Source organism: Syngnathus scovelli, chromosome 19 (assembly GCF_024217435.2).
Source record: "Syngnathus scovelli strain Florida chromosome 19, RoL_Ssco_1.2, whole genome shotgun sequence".
NCBI lineage: Eukaryota > Metazoa > Chordata > Actinopteri > Syngnathiformes > Syngnathidae > Syngnathus > Syngnathus scovelli.
The window spans coordinates 6,818,012-6,843,145 of record NC_090865.1 but is presented as its reverse complement, the minus strand read 5'-3'; the positions used below and the strand labels follow the sequence as shown (position 1 = coordinate 6,843,145).

The 25,134-nt window shown below is 51.9% G+C and overlaps 5 protein-coding genes across 13 annotated transcripts in view; 3 read left to right on the top strand and 2 right to left on the bottom strand.

Moving 5' to 3' along the window:
• Positions 1-314: 314 nt before the first annotated feature.
• LOC125987448 (secretory phospholipase A2 receptor-like) lies at positions 315-6,565 on the bottom strand. 5 transcript variants are annotated; one of them, XM_049751857.1, is made up of 12 exons: positions 5,728-6,563; positions 5,318-5,543; positions 4,603-4,811; positions 4,431-4,534; positions 3,326-3,441; positions 3,204-3,260; positions 2,969-3,124; positions 2,802-2,884; positions 2,367-2,487; positions 2,250-2,300; positions 2,012-2,179; positions 315-1,891 (listed from the first exon to the last, which is right to left on the bottom strand). In XM_049751857.1, exons 3-9 carry the CDS (start codon positions 4,747-4,749, stop codon positions 2,473-2,475), a joined length of 678 nt encoding a protein of 225 aa, XP_049607814.1. In that variant the 5' UTR covers positions 4,750-4,811; positions 5,318-5,543; positions 5,728-6,563; the 3' UTR covers positions 315-1,891; positions 2,012-2,179; positions 2,250-2,300; positions 2,367-2,472. The 5 variants fall into 5 exon arrangements, with proteins under 5 accessions (XP_049607814.1, XP_049607812.1, XP_049607813.1 ...); XM_049751855.2 differs by lacking the exon at positions 5,318-5,543 and having other exon boundaries at positions 5,728-6,565; XM_049751856.2 differs by lacking the exons at positions 2,802-2,884; positions 5,318-5,543 and having other exon boundaries at positions 5,728-6,564.
• Positions 6,566-7,023: 458 nt separating this feature from the next.
• Positions 7,024-10,896, top strand: bop1 (BOP1 ribosomal biogenesis factor). The gene is made up of 16 exons (XM_049751775.1): positions 7,024-7,192; positions 7,572-7,715; positions 7,790-7,846; positions 7,982-8,136; positions 8,205-8,322; positions 8,393-8,494; positions 8,556-8,768; positions 8,844-9,005; positions 9,067-9,147; positions 9,212-9,281; positions 9,518-9,650; positions 9,738-9,915; positions 9,990-10,281; positions 10,357-10,441; positions 10,509-10,616; positions 10,686-10,896. The coding sequence occupies exons 1-16, from the start codon at positions 7,079-7,081 to the stop codon at positions 10,837-10,839; spliced, it is 2,166 nt and encodes a 721-aa protein (XP_049607732.1). The 5' UTR covers positions 7,024-7,078; the 3' UTR covers positions 10,840-10,896.
• A 300-nt stretch (positions 10,897-11,196) lies between these two features.
• Positions 11,197-13,145, top strand: ntaq1 (N-terminal glutamine amidase 1). Its single transcript, XM_049751888.2, has 6 exons — positions 11,197-11,457; positions 12,150-12,249; positions 12,357-12,407; positions 12,480-12,628; positions 12,727-12,851; positions 12,929-13,145. The coding sequence occupies exons 1-6, from the start codon at positions 11,399-11,401 to the stop codon at positions 13,051-13,053; spliced, it is 609 nt and encodes a 202-aa protein (XP_049607845.1). The 5' UTR covers positions 11,197-11,398; the 3' UTR covers positions 13,054-13,145.
• A 524-nt stretch (positions 13,146-13,669) lies between these two features.
• Positions 13,670-18,483, top strand: lrp12 (low density lipoprotein receptor-related protein 12). The gene is made up of 11 exons (XM_049751762.2): positions 13,670-14,319; positions 14,487-14,543; positions 14,610-14,745; positions 14,816-15,018; positions 15,295-15,542; positions 15,600-15,749; positions 15,837-16,058; positions 16,141-16,407; positions 16,483-16,685; positions 16,762-16,894; positions 17,033-18,483. The coding sequence occupies exons 1-11, from the start codon at positions 14,277-14,279 to the stop codon at positions 17,948-17,950; spliced, it is 2,580 nt and encodes an 859-aa protein (XP_049607719.1). The 5' UTR covers positions 13,670-14,276; the 3' UTR covers positions 17,951-18,483.
• Positions 18,484-18,546: 63 nt separating this feature from the next.
• The window catches only part of LOC125987388 (regulating synaptic membrane exocytosis protein 2-like), a 6,844-nt gene continuing 256 nt past the window's right edge, over positions 18,547-25,134 (bottom strand). The window contains exons 1-29 of one of the 5 annotated variants that reach the window (XM_049751733.2): positions 24,901-25,134; positions 24,698-24,750; positions 24,500-24,619; positions 24,321-24,420; positions 24,116-24,239; positions 24,005-24,039; positions 23,899-23,942; positions 23,797-23,832; positions 23,482-23,612; positions 23,252-23,423; positions 23,031-23,175; positions 22,895-22,954; positions 22,705-22,819; positions 22,533-22,640; positions 22,420-22,473; positions 22,283-22,351; positions 22,153-22,212; positions 21,971-22,071; positions 21,300-21,884; positions 21,184-21,222; positions 21,073-21,095; positions 20,912-21,003; positions 20,696-20,830; positions 20,175-20,350; positions 19,626-19,761; positions 19,449-19,561; positions 19,283-19,384; positions 18,966-19,105; positions 18,547-18,891 (exon numbers count right to left, since the gene is read on the bottom strand). The exon at positions 24,901-25,134 is cut by the window's right edge and continues 254 nt beyond it. In XM_049751733.2, coding sequence (XP_049607690.1) covers positions 18,700-18,891; positions 18,966-19,105; positions 19,283-19,384; positions 19,449-19,561; positions 19,626-19,761; positions 20,175-20,350; positions 20,696-20,830; positions 20,912-21,003; positions 21,073-21,095; positions 21,184-21,222; positions 21,300-21,884; positions 21,971-22,071; positions 22,153-22,212; positions 22,283-22,351; positions 22,420-22,473; positions 22,533-22,640; positions 22,705-22,819; positions 22,895-22,954; positions 23,031-23,175; positions 23,252-23,423; positions 23,482-23,612; positions 23,797-23,832; positions 23,899-23,942; positions 24,005-24,039; positions 24,116-24,239; positions 24,321-24,420; positions 24,500-24,619; positions 24,698-24,750; positions 24,901-24,916 — 3,276 coding nt within the window. In that variant the 5' untranslated portion in view covers positions 24,917-25,134 and the 3' untranslated portion in view covers positions 18,547-18,699. Of the gene's footprint in view, positions 18,892-18,965; positions 19,106-19,282; positions 19,385-19,448; positions 19,562-19,625; positions 19,762-20,174; positions 20,351-20,695; positions 20,831-20,911; positions 21,004-21,072; positions 21,096-21,183; positions 21,223-21,299; positions 21,885-21,970; positions 22,072-22,152; positions 22,213-22,282; positions 22,352-22,419; positions 22,474-22,532; positions 22,641-22,704; positions 22,820-22,894; positions 22,955-23,030; positions 23,176-23,251; positions 23,424-23,481; positions 23,613-23,796; positions 23,943-24,004; positions 24,043-24,115; positions 24,240-24,320; positions 24,421-24,499; positions 24,620-24,697; positions 24,751-24,900 lie in introns of all 5 variants that reach the window. The other 4 variants (XM_049751732.2, XM_049751731.2, XM_049751730.2 and 1 more) reach the window with 4 other exon arrangements.

Below are 25,134 nucleotides of genomic sequence, written 5' to 3'. Positions count from 1 at the left end.
CTTCAGCGCTCGACCCGGGATGTTGTCAGGGCCCGCCGCCTTACGGGTGTCAATAGCGGCAAGCGCCCTCCTCACACCGTCGGCAGAGAGGCGCAGGGGCTGCTCGTGTGAGGGGGGGAGTGTTCTTCAGCGGGCAAGTGCTGTTCTGGGCGTCGAAGCAAGCAAAGAAGCGGTTCAGATCGTTCAGCAGACGGACGTCGCCCTCACAGCTCCTCGGCGCGGGCTTGTAGTCCGTGATGGTCTGAATGCCCCGCCAAAGGCTACGTGCGTCCTTGCTGTCCTTGAAGTGGGTGGAGACCTTGCACGAGAACGCCTTCTTCGCTTCTTTGATGCCTCGGGACAGGTCGGCCCTCGCTGTCAAAGTCAAAGTCAGCTTTATTGTCAATTTCTCCACATGCCAAAGACACACAAAGAAACCGAAATTTCGTTCCCCCCTATCCCACGGTGACAAGACATGGCTCACAACAGACAAACAAGTAAACAAGTATAACAAAAGCGTGCTGAATAAATAATGAATAAATAACACAACAATAAATAAATAAAGGAGCAGAAAAAAAAAAGGAGCAAGTGCGCGTACAGCAGACATTCCCGAAAATAGCGCAACAGTGCCACACGCTACGCAGAAGGGGGTAGCGAGTTCAGGGCCCTAACAGCCTGGAGAAAGAAGCTGTTGGCGAGTCTGGTGGTGCGGGAGCGCAGGCTCCTGTACCTCTTCCCAGAAGCCTCAAGCCAGCCTCATCCCCCGCTCTGAAAGCCTTGTCCCTGGCCCTCAGCAGTCTGAGGACAGCCCCTGTCAGCCACGGCTTCCAGTTCGCTCGAGTGACGACGGATTTCGAGCAAGTCACATCATCGATGCACTTCATGATGTAAGAGGTAACAGAGTCAGTATACTCCTCTATGTCCGTCCGATCGTTGTAGGTGGCTGCCTGCTTAAACAAGTCCCAGTCAGTGGTGTCAAAGCAGTCACGAAGTGCATCGGAGGCACCCTCAGGCCACATCCGAACCCGCCTCCGAACCGGCCTGGATGCCTTCACCAATTGTCTGTATGCGGGCAAAAGCAAAACGGTGAGATGGTCAGAAAGCCCAAGATGGGGGAGGGGGGTGGCTTTGAAAGCTCCCTTTTGCGCAGAGTAGACCAGGTCCAGGAAGCTGTCTCCACGTGTCGGAAAAGTAACATGCTGGTGAAGCCTCGGGAAAACAGACTTCAGGTTGGCATGATTGAAGTCTCCAGCGAAGATGGTGAAACCGTCAGGGTGCGCTGTCTGCTGTTCACTGACAGCCTGGTACAGTTCACCAAGCGCCGCGATCCTGTCGCCTTCGATGTTGGTAGGCGGGATGTATACCGCGACTAGCAGAATCGCGGTAAATTCCCTCGGCAGATAAAAAGGACGGCACTTAATGATCACAAACTCCGCAAGTGGCGAGCAGTGCTTACATACCACCACAGAGTCCCGCCACCATTCCTCTCGGATGTAGACGCATATTCCACCTCCTCGCGACTTTCCCCCTCGTACAATGGCACGGTCGGCCCGATAGCACGCTAGCCGCTCCAGATGCACGGCTGAGTCCGGGATGTTGTCAGTCAACCAGGTCTCGGTGAACACGAGCACACAGCAGTTCCGCACCGTCCGGTTCGTAGACCTCAGCAGGCGAACGTAATCCATTTTGTTGTCCAGCGATCGAACATTCGCCAGAAGAATGGAGGGCACCGCCGGGCGCGCTGGGTTGGCCGCCAGCCTGGTCCGGACGCCTCCGCGCTTTTTTTTTTTTGCTGTTTTCAGGTTTTTGTAAGTGGAATTCGATCCGTCAATTCACTTGATGCCGTCGTCAGTGATATTGGGATTGGCGCCCAACCACAGAGTGGGACTGGTCAGCTGAAGGGCGTGCAGACCTTTGGATTGAAGTTAAACAACGACCATGTGTTTGAACATCGTACAGGTGCGTGTGTTCCTTCTGGAGTCCATGCGGCATAAACTGTGTGAGCCTCTATCGTGCCCTCCGGGCAGTTTACCTTCTATTAAAAACTGCTCATTTGAGTTGGTGATGCTGAGCAGGTCGCCTCTGCAGCTGACGCATTCATCTCGCGCCTCCTGCCAGGACTTGCGGGACTTGCGGTCGAGCAGGTAGGAGAAGTCTTCAAAGCGGTTGTCTACCCACCCGTCCCACCTTTTAGTCCTATCTGCAAGTGAGACTCGCGTCACTTGAGGGCCAACTGGCGACAAGAGCGCGACCACGGATGTGACGCCCACCTGGCGTCAATGTTGACGGCGCAAGAGCAGTAACAGCCTCTCGGACCTTGCCTGTAAGAGGGATCAAGTATGTGAGTGCGCGTGAAAGGGCAAAAGCAGCTGTTGTGACTTTCAGACCTTTTTTGCAGATGGTTGTTGCCTCGTCGTGGCACTTACTGCCATAAACAATTCCACCTGAACTCATTAATGCGCAGTTGTAGACTGTTGGTGCCCTTCCCCAATTCTATTGGATGTCGGTCTGCACACATGACGGAGGTGACTTGAGCACATGATGGCTTTTCTGTTCCTTTTATTTGCTCCTGTCAACTACAATTCTAATTGCCATCAAACTGCAGCTTTGTCCTTGTTCCAGTTGATTTTCTGGAAAACGTTTCTTCCTCTTCTCGTAACATTACGGCCATTACGGTCAAACTATGACTCTTGTTTTTTTTTCAAGTAAACTTTCTTTTCAAATGACACTTTGTATCTCACTTTTATCTTTTGCATTTCAGTACGACATCTTCATTCTGGACAAATGACAACTTTTTAGGTCACGCTCAACATTTCATTTACGGTAGATGTTCCGTCAAGGAACTCCCACTTGCCGTTTTTCTGCACGAGTCTCAACCAACCATACGAATCTCCTCTTATGTGAGCTTGAGAAAAGCAGAACAAGTTGCAAAGATGCTGGTGAGCATTGCGGGATGATCGCAGTATTGTCGGTTTGTCTAGGCACTCACCACCCAAGAATTTGCCTTCGTCCGCTGAGTAGACGCTAGCCAGGTAACCATTCCATTCCTTGCATAGGTTCTCGGCGGCCTGCCATTTCCTATCCATCCCGTCGAAGCGATAGCAAGAGTCTTCGTACAGGAAGTCGCCAGGGTCGCAGGAAGAAGCTGAAGCCACAAACAAACTTGGATTGGAAAAGTATGGCGGGACGGTGCAGGAGTAAAAACAAGCATGCTAGCCACTCACTGTCCACTCGATCGTAACCAAAGTCTTTGAAGGAACACGACCGAGCCTTCAGGCAGTCTGCAGAAAAAATGCACGATTGAAATGTCCCTTTCGACATCAACACAACTCCTGAGCAGGCTTACCGTCCAGCGGGCGCTCACACATGTACGGCAACGAGGATGCGCATGAGCCGTGTCTCCACTCTCCTGGCTGAGTCCTCACGCCTTGGTTGACATACGCACAGGACTCCACGTCGGAGCTGTCGGGAAAAGTCGTGAAAAGCATCTCGGTATTTTTTCTTGCTTTCTGATTCAAGATTCAAGAGTTCAAGAGTTTTTTATTCGCCATGTTTGAGCGTGCCAAACAAGGAATTTGACTTCGGTAAATCACAGCCTCTGTTCAACATTTAGGTGACTAACAACAACACTCAGGACATGTGAAGAACGAAAGATATTCTCAAACACCCCCTGATCTTAAACTCCCAAGAGGGCAAGGAAAAACTCAAAACTCCAGCTAGGGGAAATGAGAAACCTTGAGAAGAGACCACAGATGGGAGGGTCCCTCTTCTAGGATGACCAGGCTGCAATGGATGCAGAGAGGACACATAGTACAAACAGTGTAGACAAAAAAGGTGTGGCAAGCGGGATGTTATTGCACAGTAATGACTCTGAGACTCTAAGAGTGGTGTGAGTTCATCAGAGCGACAGCCTGGGGGAAGAAGCTGTCTCTGTGTCTGCTGGTTTTAGTGTACAGAGCTCTATAACGGCGTCCGGAGGGGAGTAGTTCAAACAGGCTGCAACCTGGGTGCGAAGGGTCTGTTGAGATGTTACTTGCACGTTTCCTGGTCCTGGACAGGTACAAGTCTTGGATAGATGGGAGGTTGATTCCAATTATCTTTTCTGCAGTCCTTATTGTCCGTTGCAGTCTGTGCTTGTCTTGTTTGGAGGCCGATCCAAACCAGACAGTGATGGAGGTGCAGAGGACAGACTGGATGATGGCAGTGTAGAAGGTCTTCAGCAGCTCCCGTGGCAGGTTGAACTTCTTGAGCTGTCTCAGGAAGTACAGCCTCTGCTGGGCCTTCTTGCGGACAGAGTCTATGTGGCCGGTCCATTTCAGGTCCCGAGAGATTGTGGTTCCCAGGAACTTGAAGGTGTCTGATGAAAAATTGACCAAAGCTTTTGCTCCTCCTCATCACACGTGCTCTTTCCCATTTTGGAAAGGGGGTCCAAAACCATGCCTGACCATTACCTTTCAACTTGATGTGAATCCCAGTTCGAGTAGGTCACACGGGCATAGGACCAAGTCATCATCTGCTGCTCCTTGTCATACCGACACCAAGCCTCTTTGCATTTCTGCACAGACCAATCCCGGTTATCAGTCGCATACAGTAGAGAACCAAAAATCCGTGCTTCCGTCTCACCAGATTGGAGAGTCCAATCCAGAAGGGGTCATTGCCCATTTGCTTCTTCACAAAGGCTTCTTTGTCCCATGAGGCGATGGAGACCAGGTCGCCGCCCTCCCAGAAGCAGTCGTATCGAGCCCCCAGCCAACCGTTGGGGGTCTCCATCTTCTTGTAGCAACTGGACTGGTGAAAACTCCACCCCTCCTCACATTTTGATTTAGAATTGGCTGAGGACACATTTGAGACTTGTATGACATACTGGCATAACTGTCTTGTCAGCAGCGTCTTGGCATTTGTATCAGGTTTTGTTTCAAAAGACAGAAAGTTGGTTCAATCGGTATTTCTTTAAAACGAAATGAGGTTATTTTTGTAACCAGCGTTCATTCCAGTGCATATTTTCTCGTGTTATTTTTTCAGATTGGACGAAATAAAAATGGATTACCGGTCAAAAGGACAACGTTAAAACAGAGAAAAACCCTGCTTGATCACTGACTAAAACACACAAATTGAGAAAGCTGGAGTTGAACTGATGTCTTTGATTTGCTGATCAGTGATATTATTTGCCATTTTAGTAACCCTTTCCTTCACTGTTTTTACGGAGAGACGCATAGCTTTAATTTTCAGAATGATCTCGATTTTGTTTTTAAGCCCAAAAATAGGCACGCTGATATTTTAATGAATGACTCCTTCATGTACTCGCCATCGGTTTTCTGCACTTTGGGCTGCAACAAACCTTGCAGCAGTAGTTGCGTTTGGAGATGCAATACACTTCTTGAAACTGTTTTTTCGGTCCTCAAATCGCTCCACCTTTCCTCTCAGTTCCAACTGGGTGATCGTTAAAAATGAAAAAAATAAAAAATGTATACAAAAAAAAAAAGAAGCGGCGCCCAATGAAAGAACGAGCGCCACGCGCGCGTTCGGGTGCATTCTCATCATCTGGGAGTTCACTGGGGGTCAACCTGAAAAAAGAGTGAGAATAAAGTCTAAATTCTGACTTTAAAATGATAATTCTCACTTTTTTACTTTAAAGTCAAAGAATTCTCACTTTAAAGTCAGAATCCTGTCACCCCTTTTTTTTTTTTTTCATCACCGACCCTAATCCTCTTCCGTACCAATCCATCTCCAAAATGGCAAATTACTCACCTAAGGGGGTCCATGCAGCGCTCAACACAAGAATACGCACAATGCGCGCGGCCTGTGGCGTTCTCATCGCTCACGGGAGAGGCGATTGCACATAAATAGCTTGCAGACAACGACTCCTATGCAAATGATGGACGGACTATACTAGTGTTCTGATGCCACTCGGACGTCGGCCACCACGTGACGTCACAAAAAGCTCCAAACACGTTTGCACGCCTTAATTTGGTCCGATCGCGCAACTGCAGCGCGCCGGGCGCTCACTGTCGCATTGCTTTGAGAGCGTCTTTGTGTTTTAGGATGGCTTTACTGCTTCCACTTGCTTTCTTTGGAGGCATGATTAGGGGTTATTACAATCCTCAAAGTAACGAAAATTGTCACGTCTCGTCCCCAACTGCTCCACTATGTGTCGTCTTGGTTTCTGTCTGTGTGCTCGCCCCTCCCCTCCTGTGTGCCCATGATCAGTGTGATTATTCCCACCTGCCTCTCGTTACCTGTCATGTATATAAGTCCTGTCTGCCCCTCACTCCCGGTCGGATCATTGTTATGTGTTCATGTCATGATGTCTTTTTGGTTCCTGTTCCTGTCATTGGTAATGTCACCCTGTCATTTTGTTTCACGTCTTTTTGGTCAGTCTCGTTGTTTTTTTTCAAGTCATGTCAGTTGACGAGTCCGTTAGTTTGCCTTTTTTGAGTTCACCAATAAACCCTGGTCCAAGCTGCACTTGGTCGTCCTGCTCCATGCTCCACCCGACCGTGACAAAAATACAATAACGAACGGAGTCAGTCGGCATCCGGGCCGCGCGGTCGGGCTTTCTCGGGTCCTCCCGGCTCATCTCGCGAGGTTTGACCTCTGAATTTAGTTCGACAACCGAAGCAAATCTCGAATTTTTTGTTCGAATTCCAATTTGTTCGAGAACCGTGACGTTCCAAAGCCGTAAACTAGTTTACTTTACCTTGCAGGCATTTCGAGTTAATTGGACCATTCAAGTGATTAGTTGAATACCCTACTAGTATACTTATTCATGATATTCTAATATTTTGAGATAGGATATTTGAGTTTTCTTAAACTGTATGCCATAATCAGCAATAAAAATAATAAAAGGCTTGCAATATTTCAGTTGATTTGTAACGAATCCAGAATGTATGACATATTTGGTTTTTTAATTGGATTACAGAACATAAAGAACTTTATCACAATATTCTAATTTTCTGAGACAGTCCTGTATTTGCTATTTGGCGGAAGGTAGCATACACCAGATTTGTGTGACGTCACTACTGAGGTTGTCATTGGCCGTCGTTCCGGTGTCGATAAAGTTTTACGTGTGACGTTGCTTGACTCATTCACGTGCGGTACGATGGCGGACACGCGGAGTACCAACGTGGATGAAGACACATCGAAACTTCCAGAAATGAACCAAAAGAAGACGGAGAAAAACAAGCGGCTCGCAGAAGACGACGAGCACGAGGAGGTGACGCGCCGTCGCGAAACAACCGGAACGTATCTAGCTAGCTGGCGGCTATCTGTTAGCATGTGGTTCCGAAAAACCAGCCAAAGGCTGAACTGGAGCGGCTTGCTCCAGGCTGGCTCCAGTCAAGTACCAACCCGGCTCCAGTCAAGTATATTCAAATGTTAAAAAGCAAATGAAAGAAAAGAAACCAAACGTCAAGGTTTCCCACATGGTTGAACATATCCACGCCTCAAGTTACCTTCGCTAACTTGATCAAACGTCGAATTGTCTTGATCGATGCATGAAACACTGTTGAGAAGCGCCTACTGTGCAAACTGTCACACAAATTTGAGTGACATGCGTTCAATGTAACTACACGCGTGCTGTTTACATGTTGCAGATGTTCGGCGTTTGCAACGAAGAAGACGAGGAAGGGTCAGTGAGTGAGGAAAGTGTATATTCAGGACTTGAGGATTCGGGGAGCGACAGTGAGGGGGATGAGGATGATGCCGAGTTTGGCTTGTGCAAGAATGAAGCGGAACAGGTAGCGTTACTCGTCGTTCTCCCCGCAGCATCTCCCTCGTCTGCTTATTGCTTCTATTGTGTGCCCATTTCCAGAAGGACGGAGGAGGCCAAAAGAAAGAAGAGTATGAGGTCGACTCGTCTGACGAAGAAGTGAGATGTTTTCTTAATCTCACCAAATGCAACAGAAATGCATTTTGAAAGCCAAGCCACAACCATCTGGTTCCCCGGTGTCGGAATGATAAAGTAGGAGCTCATCTTTTGGCCGTTCTTTGTCATTGTCGTCAGGACATCAGGAACACAGTGGGGAACATTCCCATGGAGTGGTACAAAGACTTCCCTCACATTGGCTACAATTTGGACGGCAAGAAGATCTTCAAGCCCATCCGGAACAAGGACGAGCTTGACCAGTTCTTGGAGAAAATGGAGAACCCTGACTACTGGTGAGCCGCCGGGGGGGAGCTTGGAGGTCGCCGGGTGTGGATGACGCTAACGTGTGGCTTGTGCGCAGGAGAACGGTTCACGACAAGCAGACGGGAAGCGACATTGTGCTGTCTGACGAACAGGTGGAGCTGGTGAAGCGGCTGCAGAGAGGACAGTTTGGAGACGCCAACTTTGACGAGTTCCAGGTAAGGCGCTCTCATCGCTTCGCCTCCTCTGGCCGTTTGCCACGCTAACAGCTGCTCTGGTGGCCCTCAGCCTTCGGTGGACTTCTTCACCAACGACGTGATGCTTCATCCCGTCACCAACAGGCCGGCTGACAAGCGTAGCTTCATCCCGTCACTATTGGATAAAGAGAAGGTAATGTACAGGTGTGCTGGATGAGTTGTCTGGCGGCGTGACACTTGCCGCCCGCCTTCAGGTCTCCAAGCTGGTCCACGCCATCAAAATGGGCTGGATCAAGCCTCGCCGCATGCGTGACGACAGCCAGGGCCGCTTCTATGACCTTTGGGGCAAGGAGGACTCCTCTCTCCTGGCCCAACACAGGATGCACCTGCCTGCACCCAAGAACCCGCTACCCGGCCACCACGAGTCCTACAACCCTCCGCCCGAGTACCTGTTCACGGATGAGGAGGTAACATCCGCCAGGGGGCGCTCCGTTCAAGTCTCCGCAGGGCAGCGACATCATCACCCTTGTCTTTGTCTGCAGCGCGCTCTCTGGGAGCAGCAAGACCCAGCTGACCGAAAGCTGCCCTTCGTTCCCGCCAAGTTCTCCAGCCTCCGGCAGGTTCCGGCCTTTCCCCGTTTCATCCACGAGAGGTTTGAGCGCTGCCTGGACCTTTACCTGTGTCCTCGCCAGAGGAAGATGAGGGTAACGCCTCCCCGCCTCATTTGAAATGGCCGGGCCACTCGCTTACTAAGCTCTCCCGCAGGTCAACGTGGATCCGGAAGACCTCATTCCGAAGCTTCCTAAACCCAAAGACCTGCAGCCCTTCCCTACCACGCAGTCGCTGGTACGCACACGTACACACCCACGGCCTGAGATGAGGTGTGACCGCTATGTCTTCCTGTGTTCAGATTTATCATGGTCACAGCGCTCTGGTTCGGTCCATCAGCGTTTCTCCATCGGGACAGTGGCTTGCCTCAGGTAGGTCACTTGCTGGCGAGCAAGCAAGAACACATGCTCTTTCTTCTCCCTATGCTATTGTTCTATCAGTTCTCCTCGTTTTTACGAGTCGTCCCACTACAAGTGGGCCTTCATGGCTCCAGCTTGCGGATTGTCTGACCGGCTCGAGCCGAGTCGGGTCGAGACTTGGCTCGGTTTGAATGACTGAACTTTTGGCAGCAGCTCTCTCGCCTAAAAAGCTGCCACTCCCCTTTCAGGAAGTGACGATGGCACTGTAAGGTTCTGGGAGATCAACTCGGCTCGCTGCGTCAAGATGGTCCGGGTGGGCGGAGCTGTGAAGAGCGTGTGTTGGAACCCCAACCCGTGCTTATGTCTCCTGGCCGTCGCCTTGTAAGGCCCCGCTCCCGCCGCCTGGCAGAATGGCTTGCCCCGCCCCATCTGGCTCTTGGAAGACCATCTCCGTCCTTCTCTCCACAGGGACTCGCTGGTGGTGATCTTATCGCCCGCGCTCGCCGAGCGACAGGTGGTCTCGTCCTCTGAACGTCTGCTCGTCGCTCACCTGGAGGCGGAGCCCGCAGTGGGGCCTGTGACTTGGAGCGACGTGGAAGGCGAGGAGCACCACCAAGGCCTGCGCTTGAAAATCCAACATCCCAAAGTGCGGCGCTCGATTGAGGCAAATGCGGCGAGGATTTGCGTTATTGCTGTCTCACAGAGCATCGTTGTCCCTAGGCCGTCAAGCAACTGGCGTGGCACGCCAAAGGGGACTACCTGGCCTCGGTCATGCCGGATCACTCCAGCCATCAGCAGGTCTTCATCCATCAGCTCAGCACCAGACGCAGTCAAAACCCCTTCCGACGCAACAAAGGCCTGGTGCAGTGCGTATCCTTCCACCCCATCCGGCCCTACTTCTTCGTGGCCACGCAGCGCAACGTGCGCATCTACAACCTGGTCAAGCAGGAGATGAGCAAGAAGCTGCAGGCCAACTCCAAATGGATTTCCAGCATGGCCGTCCACCCCGGAGGTGAGTCACTTCAAGCACTCGCCGAACTGATGCACGCAAGCGTGCATACCTAACATCCGTGTGTCCGGCGCTCAGGCGACCACGTGATCTGCGGAAGTTACGACTGCCGACTGGGCTGGTTTGACCTGGACCTCTCCACCAAGCCTTACAAGATGCTCCGGTAGGTGACACGCTGAGCCGCAGGTCCTGTCTGGGCTGACTTTCACCGTTGCACTGTTTCCTACCAGGCACCACAAGAAAGCAGTGAGGGCCGTTGCCTATCACAGAGTTTACCCGCTCTTCGCCTCAGCGTCCGACGACGGCTCCGTCATCGTCTGCCACGGGATGGTCTACAAGTAACTGCGCACACACACGTTGACAAGTTTCACGCACGTGCCCACACTAACACTGCCCCTTTTTTTCAGTGACTTGCTGCAGAACCCGCTCATTGTTCCAGTCAAGGTTTTAAAAGGTCACGTGGTCATTCACGAACTGGGTGTCCTTGATGTGACCTTTCACCCCACGCAGCCTTGGGTCTTTTCATCAGGAGCGGACAACACCATCCGCCTCTTCACTTAGTGACCCCGCCCACCTGCATTGCTTTTTTTAATAAAAAATTTTGGGGGTTCTGCTGAAGTTTTATCTGTTTTCAAAACCATCCGTTCACTGCGAGACCGTGAAATTACACCTAAAGCTTTATGTGGAAGGAAAAAAGTAGCTTTTTTCCACTAGAGAACAACTTGAAAGTTACCACATGGGCCTCCAAGAGAAGCTTTCGAGTTACATTTGAAATGGGATAATCACATTTACCGCAATGCAAGCCTGAAGTAAGTGACACCGGTCATTTTATTTTGAAAGGGGATCAGTTCTGGTGTCGACTTGAAGCGGAAGCTTGATGTCATTGAGACCAACGACAAGGAAAAACTTGGGGGCAGAGATGACATTAAAAGATGCTTTTTAGATAGCGTATTGCGACAGGTTTGGCAGGAAGAAAACTAATGATGGGATGGTAGGTACGCTGGTTCACACTTCAATACACTAGGTGGCGGTAATGTACCTTGAAGATGGTGCACCCTGCACCCTGCCGTAAACTACAAAGAAAGAAGAAGCTTTACGTCACCTTTTGTGTTGGTGGAAAATGACAGAAGACAGAATCACGCCGGGGCAGGACGAGTGTGCTTACAGCAGCTGTTACTGGTAAAAAGAGTCAGTCGCGTTATTGTCCGACATTTCATCAAGACCAGGGAGTCAAATGTTTACTTTCTGTGTATTGCTCGTCCACATTTGATCGAGTGCGATCGATCACCATTTATGAACCTTCCCACTGAGCCATAGACAGATGGCTAGTCTAAGTTTAGACCAAAATTCGACAATCGGTCTATATTTTAGCTTGACTCGAGACTAAAATATTAAATTAAATATTCAATACAAAAATAATCAAGTTGTATAAACGGTGGCTAAATGTTGAATTACCAAATTTCAGCTCAATGTTCGTGTAGTTTTTATTTTGATTATATCTGGACGACTAAATCAAAAATAAAGTTGAAACTCTCTGGACGAATGAGTTAAATTAACTATATATACTGACCAAAAAAATATAAGCACAAAACAAGATCAGAGTTAAATAAATCAGAGGATGAATTTCTTAATAACGCCTTCGCACTAGGAGGCAGCAACGCTCTTAAATGTAAGCTACTGATGGAGTATATCAACTTTCAAAAATATTTTATACTCGCACCCACGTTCTTGCAACACAAATAACCCCAACATTTGAGCTCACCTCCCTCTTCTACTTGCAAACGTAGCGCCCGTTGACTACCAGACATGTTCTTTTACCCATCAATCAATATTTCCTTTCCTTTTCTATCATTACTGTTGGGCCTTTGCAGTGAAGAAAACGTGTGGAAACTTTGCGAGTTGGTCCGTCGGGAGAGAAGTGCGCCTCTCCAAGAACTTTTTGTGGTGTTCATCTCCAACGACAACAGAACGGTGAGATCGCAGTCGTCTTATGCAGGCGGCCGACACGCTCCCAAAAGCGGGACGTGAACACGTTCTGGATGATGGATTTTCCTAAAACCTGCCGCTTTTGCCGCCAGGTCCCGTTGTGGAAACAGAAGTCGGCGTGCGGAGAGCAGCCCGTCATTTGGGTAGGACGGCGCCGGGCGATACGCTAGCTCGACGCAATCGTTCCACGTGAGTCAAGCGTGACGTCTGTGTAGGATTATCACGTGGTTCTACTTCACGTCCGGGCCGGGTTCGAGGCCACCGTTTACGACCTGGACTCCGTCCTGCCATTTCCCTGCGATCTGAAGCTTTACGCCGCCCGTGCCCTGCGTACTGACGGGAGCCTTCGGCCCGAGTACCACAGGTAGCCGCCGCCGTTGCCCGAGCCGCTCAAATGAGCCTTGGAAAGTCGAGGTGGGAAGGAAGAAGGAACGATCCTTGACCTCACTTAATGTCATGCAGGAAGTTGCGTGTGGTCCCCGCTGACTGCTTCCTGTTGAACTTTGCCTCGGACCGGTCGCACATGAAGAACGCTGATGGGTCCTGGAAGATGCCCCCGCCGCCATACCCCCCAATCTCCACTGCAGGTCAAAGTTCATGTGTAGAAGACGGGCATTGAGCTAACACCCTCCATGACCTCTGTTGTAATCTTTTTCTTATGCAGACTCTCACATGAACCTGGAAGACTTTATCTGCATGGATCCCACCCGTGGATGGGGCGACATTTTTACTTTGGACCACTTTCTGCGGCACTACGTTAAAGGCTTGCCATTGGCATCGTTGTCATAGTGTGTGAGTGTGTGCGTGCGTGTGCGTGTGATGCCATTGCGAAATGTGTTTAACATATTTACCACAGTAAAACACGTTTTTGACATTTTTCACGCGGGACTCTGAATGAGTGATTGTTTCTCAATAAGCGCAATAAACAGCAGTCTGGTTGAATCTCATCTGAACAACAACAAAAAATGTGAGCAGAGTAGTAAATATACAGAGGTGCGCTGCTGTCACACCAGAAAAACACATGATCAATTTCATGATTGAATCTAATAATGCATTTGGCAAAACAAGACAATTCCTGATCTGGTTCAGGTGATTGGCAGAGGATGATGACGATGTTGCACCTCCCCATCCTTTTTTAAATAATTTATTTAACATTAGCATTATTATACTATAGTGCAAGTAGTTTTGCTTTATGAGATGAAAAGGATTGCACCAGTGACCTACTTTACTTTTTTCACGTTTTAACGTGATAGCTTGCAATTGTTTTTAAACCATATGTTTTAGGTTTTCTTTTTTACACACGCACGCACACACACGCACACACGGTGTCGGAACACAAAACAGGCGAGAGTACCCCTTCACCATCAGCGACCCCCTATTTTTTAGGATTTCGTTTTCCTGCCGTCACCATGTTGTAACGTCACGAAGAAGGCGTGGCCTGGTTGTCGTCAAACAAACAAACAGCAGCTGCTGCTCGAGACGCGAAGAAAAAAGAAAAACAAAGTTGCATCTGCGGGTTTCTTTCGTCGTCGAACGCCTCGAGATGGTAGCAACGGATGCTCGTCGCGTTCCGGTAAACTGGTCCGGTCCCGTTGGGCCTCCGCGTAGGCGCTGACGAGGACGAGCGCGGCCGGTTGGTCGCTTAGCTGGGTTAGCATGCGGTGCTAATCGGCCTCGGTGAGCTAGCTTTGTGTTCCAATCTCGCCGGCATCCCGGCAGGCGGGTGTAGCATGAGCTTCTCGCCCGCCCGCCCGCTTGCTCATTCGTCCCAGGCCGCACAACGCCATATTTTGCATTTGTAGACAAAACAATCGGTACTGTGCAGGCTTTTGATCTCCGAGGACGTCGTTTGAGAGCAATGATGGAGCATCCTGCTTTGCCGGGCTTGCAATAGCGAGAGGCAGCCCGCCCGCGATCCTAGTCTCTTTGTGAATTCTTGAGCTTAGCTTAGCCAGCATCTCTGTCGATTCCTGCTAAGCTAACTGCACATTCGTGACCTTGGATTCGTCGTCATGGACGCCATCGTCTGGGGTGTCTTCTTGCTCTTCTTAACAGGTTAGTTGACGTCAACTCAACGCGCCGTCCTTGTTTTGAAATCTGAATGTGCCCTTTGCATTGTTCATGTTGGATGCGGTTAACATCAGCCCGTGTCGCCCTGGCAACGATTGCTAAATGAACTCATTTTGCCTGCACGATGGCGTCAAAGTTGTCTGTTTGTGCAGGATGCCACGCCGCTTCTCAGAGGAACGATAACGTTCTGGTGTCGGGCATTTCCAATGGTGAGCACCAAACACGGTGGGGGCGTGCGTGGGATCTGGCCGGTCATGACTCTGTGGCCTTTTCAGCGTGCGGCGAGTCGTCGGAGCTCCTCCGAGCATCCAGCGGGGTCATCGCCAGTCCCGGTTGGCCATTCCAGTACCCGGCCCGCCTCAACTGTAGCTGGAACATCAGAGGCCGACCCGGTGACAGGGTCACCATCAGGTACGGTACCTCGGCAGCCGCTTCGCTCCTCACTGTGCCTCACTGCACCTTTTTGGTCCCTCCTCTGCAGCTTCCAGGACTTCGACCTGCAGGGATCACATCGCTGCTCGTCGGACTGGATGTCCATCAGCAGCTACAAGAACCTAGACGGTCTGCGCGTATGTGGCTCCTCTCTGCCACCTCCGTACATCTCCTCGCAGGACCACGTCTGGATCCATTTCCGCTCTGACGACGCTCTTTCGGGAAAAGGCTTCCGGCTGTCCTACGTCACAGGTGAGCTTGGGAGTGTTTCATAAAAGTAGAAAGACTATTACTGTGTTTAATTTATTTATTTATAGCTATCTGTCTATCTTGCGTCTCTACTTCATCGTACAGTGCATTTTTTACATGTAGGTGTTAGCGTTTTGGGATCATATCTGTTGTTCATGCTGATGCTGTTGTTGAATTGACATGAGAGCGTCACTATGCACGATGCCCTCTGGTGTGTGTGCGTCATCCCATAGCAAAACAAAACTTTTTTTTTTTTTTTTTGGCCTGCTTTGGCGACAGGTAAGCCGGATGTTTCCAGCTGCGACGTGGACCAGTTCCACTGCTCGAATGGGAAATGCATCCCCGACTGGTGGCGTTGTAACTCTATGGATGAGTGTGGCGACAATTCGGACGAGGATCTGTGCGTGGACTCGCCGTTCTCCTTCCAGCCGTGCAGCCTGGACCAGTTCCCGTGCTTGTCCCGCTACACGCGAATCTACACCTGCTTGCCTCACAGCCTCCGTTGCGACGGCAGCATCGACTGCCAGGTGGGGTTGGTCTCGACTTGACTTTGACTCCCCTCTAACCTCTGCCGCCTCTTTCAGGACCTGGGCGATGAGATCGACTGCCAAGTGCCCACCTGTGGGGAATGGTTACGCAACTTCTATGGCTCCTTTAGCTCTCCCAACTATCCTGACTTCTACCCTCCAGGGAGCAACTGTACCTGGCTGATTGACACTGGAGACCACAGGAAGGTACGGCGGGACAAAAGCGAGCGGACCTCCCTTCTGCTCGCCGCTAGAGCCGCTCTGAAGGCTACCCTTCGTTTCTCCCTACGGCAGGTCATCCTGCGCTTTACAGACTTTAAGCTGGACGGCACCGGTTATGGCGACTACGTCAAGGTGTACGACGGTTTGGAGGAGAACCCTCGGCGCCTTCTCAGGGTTCTGACGGCCTTCGACTCGAGGGCGCCGGTGGCCGTGGTGTCGTCTTCCGGGCAGCTGCGTGTCCATTTCTACGCCGACAAGATCAACGCCGCCAGGGGCTTCAATGTCACCTACCAGGTTGTCCTGACTGGGTGCGATCCGAGCCAGCTCGGCTGCTGCTGCTCGACCGCGGCTCTACGCCTCTATTTGGGTTTCGCAGGTGGACGGCTTCTGCTTGCCCTGGGAGGTTCCCTGCGGGGGCAACTGGGGATGCTACACGGCGCCACAGCGCTGCGACGGATATTGGCACTGCCCCAACGGCCGCGACGAGCTTAACTGCTCCGCCTGTCAGGAGGACGAGTTCCCCTGCTCCCGGAACGGAGCCTGTTACCCGAGATCTGACCGTTGCAACTACCAGAACCGCTGCCCCAACGGGTCTGATGAAAAGAATTGCTTATTCTGTCAGCCTGGAAACTTCCACTGCAAGGTATTCTACCCGGCGTGCGCAAGCGTCTGCGTGTGCCGCGCAAACCTGCAAAGTTGCGCTGTCATGTGTGCATAGAACAACCGTTGCGTGTTTGAGTCGTGGGTGTGCGACGCCCAGGATGACTGCGGCGACGGCAGCGATGAGGAAAGTTGTCCCGTGGTGGTTCCAACCAGGGTGATCGCGGCTGCCGTGATCGGCAGCCTGGTCTGCGGTCTGCTGCTGGTTATTGCGCTGGGCTGCACGTGCAAACTCTACTCGCTGCGCGTTTCTGAACGCAGGTGAGCTCCATGGACGACGTCTTTTGCAGCAAGTTTTTCACGCACGCACTTAGCCATCGCCACGCTCACCCTGCAGGTCCTTTGAGACGCAGTTGTCCAGAGTGGAGGCAGAACTACTGAGGAGGGAAGCCCCGCCCTCCTACGGTCAGCTGATTGCTCAGGGTTTGATTCCGCCTGTGGAGGATTTCCCCGTTTGCTCTGGGAGTCAGGTAAACACCCACAGAACAAATGTGACTCCCAGGCAGGACGTTTGTTCACGTGGCGTCAGACGTTGCCTTCGTGGTCGGGGATACCGTGTTGTCACGCAATCGTGACTGACTTTGCTTTTGCTGGCTCTTCGTCCTCAGGCATCAGTTCTGGAGAACCTGCGTCTGGCCGTGCGCTCTCAGCTGGGCTTCACCTCGCTTCGGCTCCCTTCCGCCAGCAGCCGCTGCCGCCGAGGCCTGTGGCGCAGCCTCTTCAACTTCTCCCGGTCTCGCCAGTCAGGGTCTCTGGCTCTGGTCTCTGCCGACGTCGAGGACAGCGGCGCTACCGCGAGTTCCGCATCGGACCCGCCGTCCCCGGATTCAGACGACACGGACACAGAAAGCGAGAGGGTGAGGGAGCGCGGTGTCGGGGCGGCGGGCGGTCCTGTCGCCCCTCTACCCCACAAGAGCGCGCCCGCCACTTCAGTGGGGGCCACCGTTTCGTCGACTGCCTCTGTGACCCCCGCCAACCCGCCAGCCGGGCTTTGCCGAGTCCAAAATGCTCCCGGCCAGGCCACGGTCGCTCTGGAAACAGCCGATTCAGACGTGGAAAGTCACGGTGACCCGTCCCGGCTCCGAGCCCCACCCGCCTCCACCCTGCACCGTCTGACCAAAAATCTGCACCGCCTGGCCAGGAACATTATGACTTCAAGTCGCGTCCCGCAGAACCAGACCTGGGGCAATCACAGTCCGCTACGCCAGCTCGATACAGGAAGGGGGGCGGAGTCAACTGAGCAGCAGCAGAGCGCAGACGAAGATGACGTGGAGCTTTTGATCCCAGAGTCGGACTCGTCGTCGTTTGGCGACGTCCGCCAGCCGCTCCTGGACCCGCAGCCTTCGCGTCCGTCGCGCTCCTCTTCCACGGCAGCTCAGAAGGCGCGACATCAGGACGTGAGCGGTCCGCGGGACGGACCCTGCGACTACTGCGGGAAAGTTCACACCGCTCAGATCCCGGACACATGTCTTGAGGTGGGAGGCAAGATGGAGAGCAGCGACGACGAGCTGCTTCAGCTATGCTAACGGGCTTGAAGGCTAACCTGCTGCCTAAACCGGCTAAAGGGACCATTATGAGAGTGGCGGCGGCTCCACGCTCTGTCACTAACCTCGCCGTGCTCACATCGCCAGCACCGGTGACTGAGAATGACATTGCCGACCTGCTGTGTCCCGGGCCTTGTGTTGATTGCCCCCCACCACCACCACCACCCACCCACCCCCGATCAGGTGACCTGTCATTCATTCTGTCCTTCATTCTCCAAGGACATTCAGAGCAAGAACCACACCTTTGCATCTTGATGCTGAATCAAATCAATGCGTTGGTGTGGGAAAAATTGCTCTCATCTCCCCAAATTGTGAAGCGGTGTCAACTTTTGCAGATATTATTTCCATAGAAAAAGGTCCTCGATGTCATGGGTATTTTTTTTGTCTTCTCGGTTTTGGTACCTTGGCTATTTATTGTTAGCGTTCTTCTAATTGTGGTGTTCTCTGACCTGCATGATTACTTGACGTTTTTTCCCTTTGGTTTTTCAAACTGACTTATTAAATTTTGAAATGCCGCCTTTTTTGGATACATGTGTTCATTGTGAAAGATTAGGTTGAAAAGAAAAGAGCCGCCAGACTTGAAAATATTCACAAGCTTTATGGAAGATAAACTGAAAGCAGTGTTGCATGTCCTTGCTATGGCCGTTTTATGATTTGCTAGCCTTTAGCTCGCGCTAATCCAGGCTGCAGCCGACGAGGCGCTTTACACACGTCCCCTTTTTTGGTTTGCTTTACGGCGCGCTGCTGCTCTCTGTCTCCTTATTCGTCAGCGGCGCCAAAGCGGGGTCCACCAGGGAAGTGGCGGGGAACAGTTTAAACCAGCCAATCACCATGATGGACAGGTCCAAGTCATCCAGTAGAACTTGAGCAGCGCCCATGAAGGATTTATGGTCCATCTTGCCATAATCACCCCACACAATGATCTGAGCATTTGGGTAACGGCGTGGCGCACAGGTCAGTCCCGCGACAAACGTTGCAGCCCACGTCTCTGCCTTACCTGCAGAACTTTGCCTTCTGGATTCTCTTCAAACTGCAGCTGTTGTTGATAAAGAGGATCCAGGGTTTTTCGGGCCAGACGAGTTCTTCGTTTCAACAGACATTTGCCGTTGTCCATCAGGTAGACCTTCACATACGCAGCTGAGCCGCAGAGCAGCTTGTCACGATTGCAGCCACGCCACGGAGCTTGCGAGAACCTTATCGTGGGCTCAACTGCGCTTGCTCATAATTTGCGCTCTAATACGAAACTTTCCCTAAAACTTGGGAAAATGCCAAGAACTTTCTCAGAGGAACCTGTGTGTTCTCCGGAGAACTTACCTGGCGTGTTTTTGTTTCCTTGTTTACCCACAAGCCCCCTGGCCCGGATCACCTCCACATCAAGGCGCTCCTTCCTGTAGACCATGCCGATCTGGATGTCTCCTGAGCGGCACAATGGCATCCATTCGACATGAACCCAATTTGTTTTATGATGATTGGTCAGTACCCATGGGAGGCGTGGCCAACGTCTGCCTGCCAGCCAGCTGGGCAGGACCCAAGCCATCGAGGAAGCCAGTGAACTGTTTGTCTGAGGCCAGCTTGACTCCCGGAAAGATCAACCTGAAAGGCAAATGACAAGATGAGAGTAATCTGTACACGATGCTGTAACCAGAATGACTCGTACGCGCCGGGCTTGGGGTCCTCCGCGTCTGGATCACGGCTGGGCTGGCGGGTGAAGCGAGCCTTAAACTCCACAGCCAGTCCGGTTTCCACGCTTCTTTGAACGGGAAGCCTCACCGCTTTCTTCTTCTTCTCTTCCTCTGAAGAGAAAAGTGTGCTTAGGCTTCAAAAGTCTGACTTTTGCTTGATTCCATTTCTGGTTCTCGGGGCTGCACAATATCGTGGGAAAAGAATGGATTTCGCCATATGGGCATATCGCATGTGATAAGTTTCAGTTGCAATTGGATACTATTATTTGACACTTTAGTCTGCATCCCTGTCCAACAGTGGAACATTACCTCGTGGAATTACAATAAATCAGATACGAATATATTGAGTTTGTTTATTTTGTAGCATAAAAAAAGGAAATTATTAAGTTAGATCATAAAAATTCTTTATGCACCTGTTCACGTTAATGATTGCAATAATATAAATACCTTAATATCCATATGGCATCTCGCATGTTTTGTTTCCCGACATGGTGCACCCCAGTGGGAGGTCGAACGGGACTCACCCTCCGGATTGAGTTGCGAGGCGCTTTGGCTCTTCTTTCCCAGTCCCACCATGCCCATCACCCGAGCACCCAAACTAGATCGCCGCTTCTTGTCATCATCATCATCGTCGTTACGGCTCAGGGAACAAATGTCGCCGCCCGCATTGGCGGGCTTAGCGGCTGGTGCAGCGGCCGACCTGTCGGAGGTTGGACGACATGTCAAAACGAGAGGTTGCCGGTACAAACTCAGTTAAAGGCTGAACGTATGACATTGACATACATTTATGCACTCCATTTACCATCTTAATCGAATTGGATTTTTCTTATCTGACTTTGACGGTGCACAAAAATAACAATGACAGAATCACGATGACAGTTTGTGTCGATTTGGAATAACGACAAACTGATAATGTCGATGACCTGTCCGCTGGTGAATGTGAATTTACCGACAAACCCACCTCTGCATTCGAGCATGAACTTTTCATTTGAAATGATAGGTCAGGATCTCGAAAGACTAAAGGAGACGCTGTGCTGTCACTTACTTGGTTGACTCTGGCTCCTCCTCTCCTTCCTCCATGGATTCGTTGGTCTGCAGGGTAGGTTTTTCTGCCGATCCCATCCCGTAGTCCTCAGAAGGAACGTCCAGACCCTCCGGACCCTCCGAACCGTCCACCTGGCTGCATCCACCAATAAGAGGAGAGTTTGAATGGGTCCCCTGGACACGGCGGCTGCTACAGTCATCACGACAGCGTGGTCACCTAATGCTTTGAAGGTTGTCGAGGATGGCGGACTCGGTCGACAAGTCGCTCAAGTTGCTGAGAGAGGACTTCAACGACAGGCTGTCCCGTGTCTACGCACCGACGACGCCAAAGGTCAATCAGGTCCTGCGTCAGTCGTGCCATTTGCGATGTGGGCTCACCTTGTCTGGATCCTTCATCTCCCCTGCAGTCGCCAGGAGGGAGAACACGGAAACGCCACTCAGGTGAGCTGCTATGACATCACACTCTAAATGCTAAAGATGCTCATGTACCATTTGCTGCTTTCGTCCTCTGGTCCTCCCATGTGACCTCTGGGCCAAAAGTTACAATGTTAGATGGTGGGTTTAATCGGCAAGGTCACATGGTGCCGTTTTGACCAATCACTGACCTTTCCTGCTGCTTCCGGGCGTGGCAGAGCGTCTCTCTGGCTCTGATACATCATCAATCATTGCGCACGCACCTGGCGTCTGAGGGGGCGGAGCTGGAGAGCAGCTCGCTGCTGGGGGAGCTGGAGAGCAGCTCGCTGCTGGGGGAGCTGGAGGAGCTTGGTGACACGTGGTGGGCGCCGGGCGAGGGTCTTGAGTTGTTGTCAAGTGTGGGGGATCATCTTGCTGAGTCGTCGTGACAGGAGGGGGAGAGGCTTGCTGGCAAGTGGAGGGGGCAGAAGTTGTGCTCAGCGGGTACGGGGCTTGTTGAGGCGTTGACGAGCCTGCAAGACTAGGTTGATGGGATTCGACAGGGGTCGGAGGAGGAGCTGGCTTTTGTGGCGCAGTAGCGGAGGATGATGCCTCAACGGCGCAAGTCGGGTGATGCGATTGTGGCGGTCCGCTAGGAGGTGGAGCTTGTATTCGAATGAGCGGTGGGCATTGATGGCTGTCACTGGGAGGAGCTTGTCTGTGCAAGTGGACGGGGGAGCGAGGAGTGGGCCAAGCACCAGCTCCAGTTGCTGCTCCTTTAGCAGCTGTGGTCAAAACTGATGGATTGCAGGATGAGAGAAAAACAAAGACTGGACAAACAGAAGAAGGAGAAAGCAATGTGATGTCCATCTGTTGGTCTTACGTGTGTCCGGCGCACGTTTGGGCGGGACAGCGGGCAACTGGCGTCCTCGGCGGCCGCAATCGGGGCTTCCGCAAGGACTCATCTGGAGCGACCCATCGACCCTGTCGGAAGAGCAACGGCCACGTTCACAAACCATTCGTCGTCATCCCCGTCAACGGCTTTGTCAGGAATGACTTATTTACCTCAGCAGCTCCTCGTCAAAGAGTTCTCCTTCCCAATGTAAGTCTGGGATAAAGTTCTGGCTGAATAGCAGAAGGAGAGCTCAGGTTGTTTGAACCTCAACGCCACCCCCCAAAACCTCTCCAGGCTCACCTTAAGTCCTCAGCGCTCCCGTTTGCCTTATAATTGGGCCAGGAACTGTTGCACAATCCTCCAGAGTGACTACACACAGACATCAGAAGCTACTTGTTTGTACAGCACGTGAGCATTTTGTGGGGAGTTTGCCGTACCAGTCGGGAAAATCAAGAGAGATGGCTCCGGACCGCCTCCTCCTCAATGACCCCCTGCACACACGGACGACGTTAACCCAGCCGCCGAACAACAGTTTCCACTCATCCCTTACTTATCCAGGCTCCCGCGGCGTCCGACGTCCGAATGAGCTCGAGTGATCTTGGAGCATCGGAGTAGATGCACGGCGTCGTTGCGATACAGCGGATAAAGAGGGGCTGCGCTGCAGGCCAAGCGGTGAATTAAAGAGACAAATCGGGCATGAGCTGGAGGCAGCGGAAGGTTACCTGTGGATTGGAGATGAGCACCTGACCGGGTTTGAGTCGCAGCGCAAGGCGGGACAGGACAGCGGCGGCGGTGGCCCGCGTTCGGTGTAGAGGTGCCGGCTGCCCTGCCGGGTGTCTGTGGATGAAGAAGTAAAATGCCACGAGATGCACGGGGATGTGTCGCCGATGCGGGCGGGGAATTGAAGTTTACCTAATACGCCGTCCTCGTAGTCATAATCGGAAAAGTCTCCATCGCTGAACCTATGAAAACCTGTAGAAAAAAAAGTGGGACAAACCTTTCATGGACTTCCTTCACTGGTTCGCTGTTTTGCTCTCGACGTACTCACTATGCAACCTCCCGGGCGACAGTCGTCTCCTCTGGAGGTAGGGAGAAGTGCTGACTCGTGGCAGGGAGGCAAAACTACTCCTGTGAAGTTTGAACCAGTGAGGCTGATCATCCAATACGGTGCTTTTCTCCAGCCCGATCACAACCTGGACAAGCACAACACCGACAAGGGCTGCACATGTGCTCCTCCAGTCATTGGGGAAGCGTCACAAAGGTGCTCACCTCTCCAAGGAACTGACTCCCTTCCTCAGCGACTCCAGCCTGATCCCACACGGTCAACTCCAGCGCACGCTCTCGCAAGTCCCGTTCGTGGACCGGAGAGTACGCCAAAGTCTGATTCCACCGAGGTTCTGCCAGTTTCTTCACCGTCTTTGTCCTCCGCTTACTCTGAGCACTGGTGAGGAAACCAAGTCGCATCCACCACCTTGGAATTACTCCTTTGACCTTCTCACCTTCTGTCGGGAAGTAAGTAGATTTCAACGTAAAGGTTCCGAGGCCGCCCGTCGACCCGGACGGGAAGTTCTTTAGCTCCCAGGACGGTGACCATTAACTGATGGCCAAGTTTATCGTACCACAGCTTCACCTGCAAGAAAAAGCCAGAAGAAGCCGAGTATTCATAAAACGTCAACGTTCAAGTGAACGAGGGGGAGCGAACGTTTGTTTTTCCCAAAATCCTGTGTCTTAAATTAAGTCCGAAGCACTTCAAACTCTTGGTAGTGAAGGATATGTTTGCATTCGAGAGCCCGTGCTATAGATGTCTCACTCACTTGAAGTCTGGGAAGCAAAACACGCTTGCTCGCCGTCTGAAACAACAATGGCAAATCTCGTTTCGGTTGATAGGAACACGGCGTGGCATCTTGCATCGAGACCTGTGCTTGCATGGCGTTTGGACTTATGGGAGACTCAAAGGAACCTGTTTCGAAAAGATAATCTTAGAACCTCTTGATCAAACTTCACAGTCGCTCAACAACTCACCGGAGACGGACTGGCGATGGACGGAGTCTGCCGCTCTGCTGGACATCACAATCAGGGGACAGTCGTCAGTTCAGCGGTTACTCGTTCCTACTCCGGACCACGTGAGCTCACCTGATTGGTCGCGATACCAACAGCTCCACTCGCGGCTCCGATTGGGACTCCAGGATGATGTTGTAAACTTCGTCGAAGGTAGCTCCTTGTAGAAGGTGACCATTCCACTCCAGCACCTGATCACCTAAAGGAGCATGCCCCGTTACCGGAAACCCGTAACGGGAGCCCCCAATAACAATCTTGGCATGCTGTAAGGCCGCATCACCTGGTCGCAGTTGTCCCACAATATCCGCCAGACTCCCTTGTTTCACTTTAGTGATGAACGCGCCCAGGTGACCGGAATCCGTCACTTTACCGCCAACCACCTGCAAAGATCAGAGAATCTTAGCCGAACGGGTTTGAACGGATGGATGCGAGGACACGGCGATCAAGTGAAGAACAAGCCTTGAGCCCGAGCAGCGCGCCGGCGTCTGCGTGAATGGATCCGTCCTTGGTGGTCTTGTTCAGCAAAATACGGCCAATGAGACGCTCGCCGTCTGTGGATGGTTGCCATGACACCTGTTGCTGAAGGGTGAGACCGGGCGGGATGAATTTGCGCTCGCTGGGCCGCAGCAAACATCGATGGGGCGGTACTCGGCTTACCGTGGCGACGGCTTCGCCGTCATGCCACCAACGGCCTTGGTCCATATCGTCTCCTAGCGATCGGCCCGGAGAAAAGGCGGAAGGTCAGGCATACTTCCGGCGTACTTTGTCATGACATCACACATTCCTCATTGGTACCACGCTCGCTCAAAGGTGAATCCAAGTCGGCGAGAGTTCAGAAAAGAAAACAATGCAGCACTCACTCAAAGATGAACACATGAAGAACAGAACGCGTGAACGTCATCCAAAATTGACACTGTCATTCGACTTCGCCGGCACCAGTGCTCGCACCGCTGCCCTTTTGCTTTCATTCGTCCGCCACCGGATTGATCAGAGCAAAAAATAGAAGCCGTTTTTTTTCTGGACCTCCCGTTTGGACGTCAAGTCAAATGGCTGGAAGACTGGTGGGTTGGCGGCCATGTTGTTGCTATTCTGGC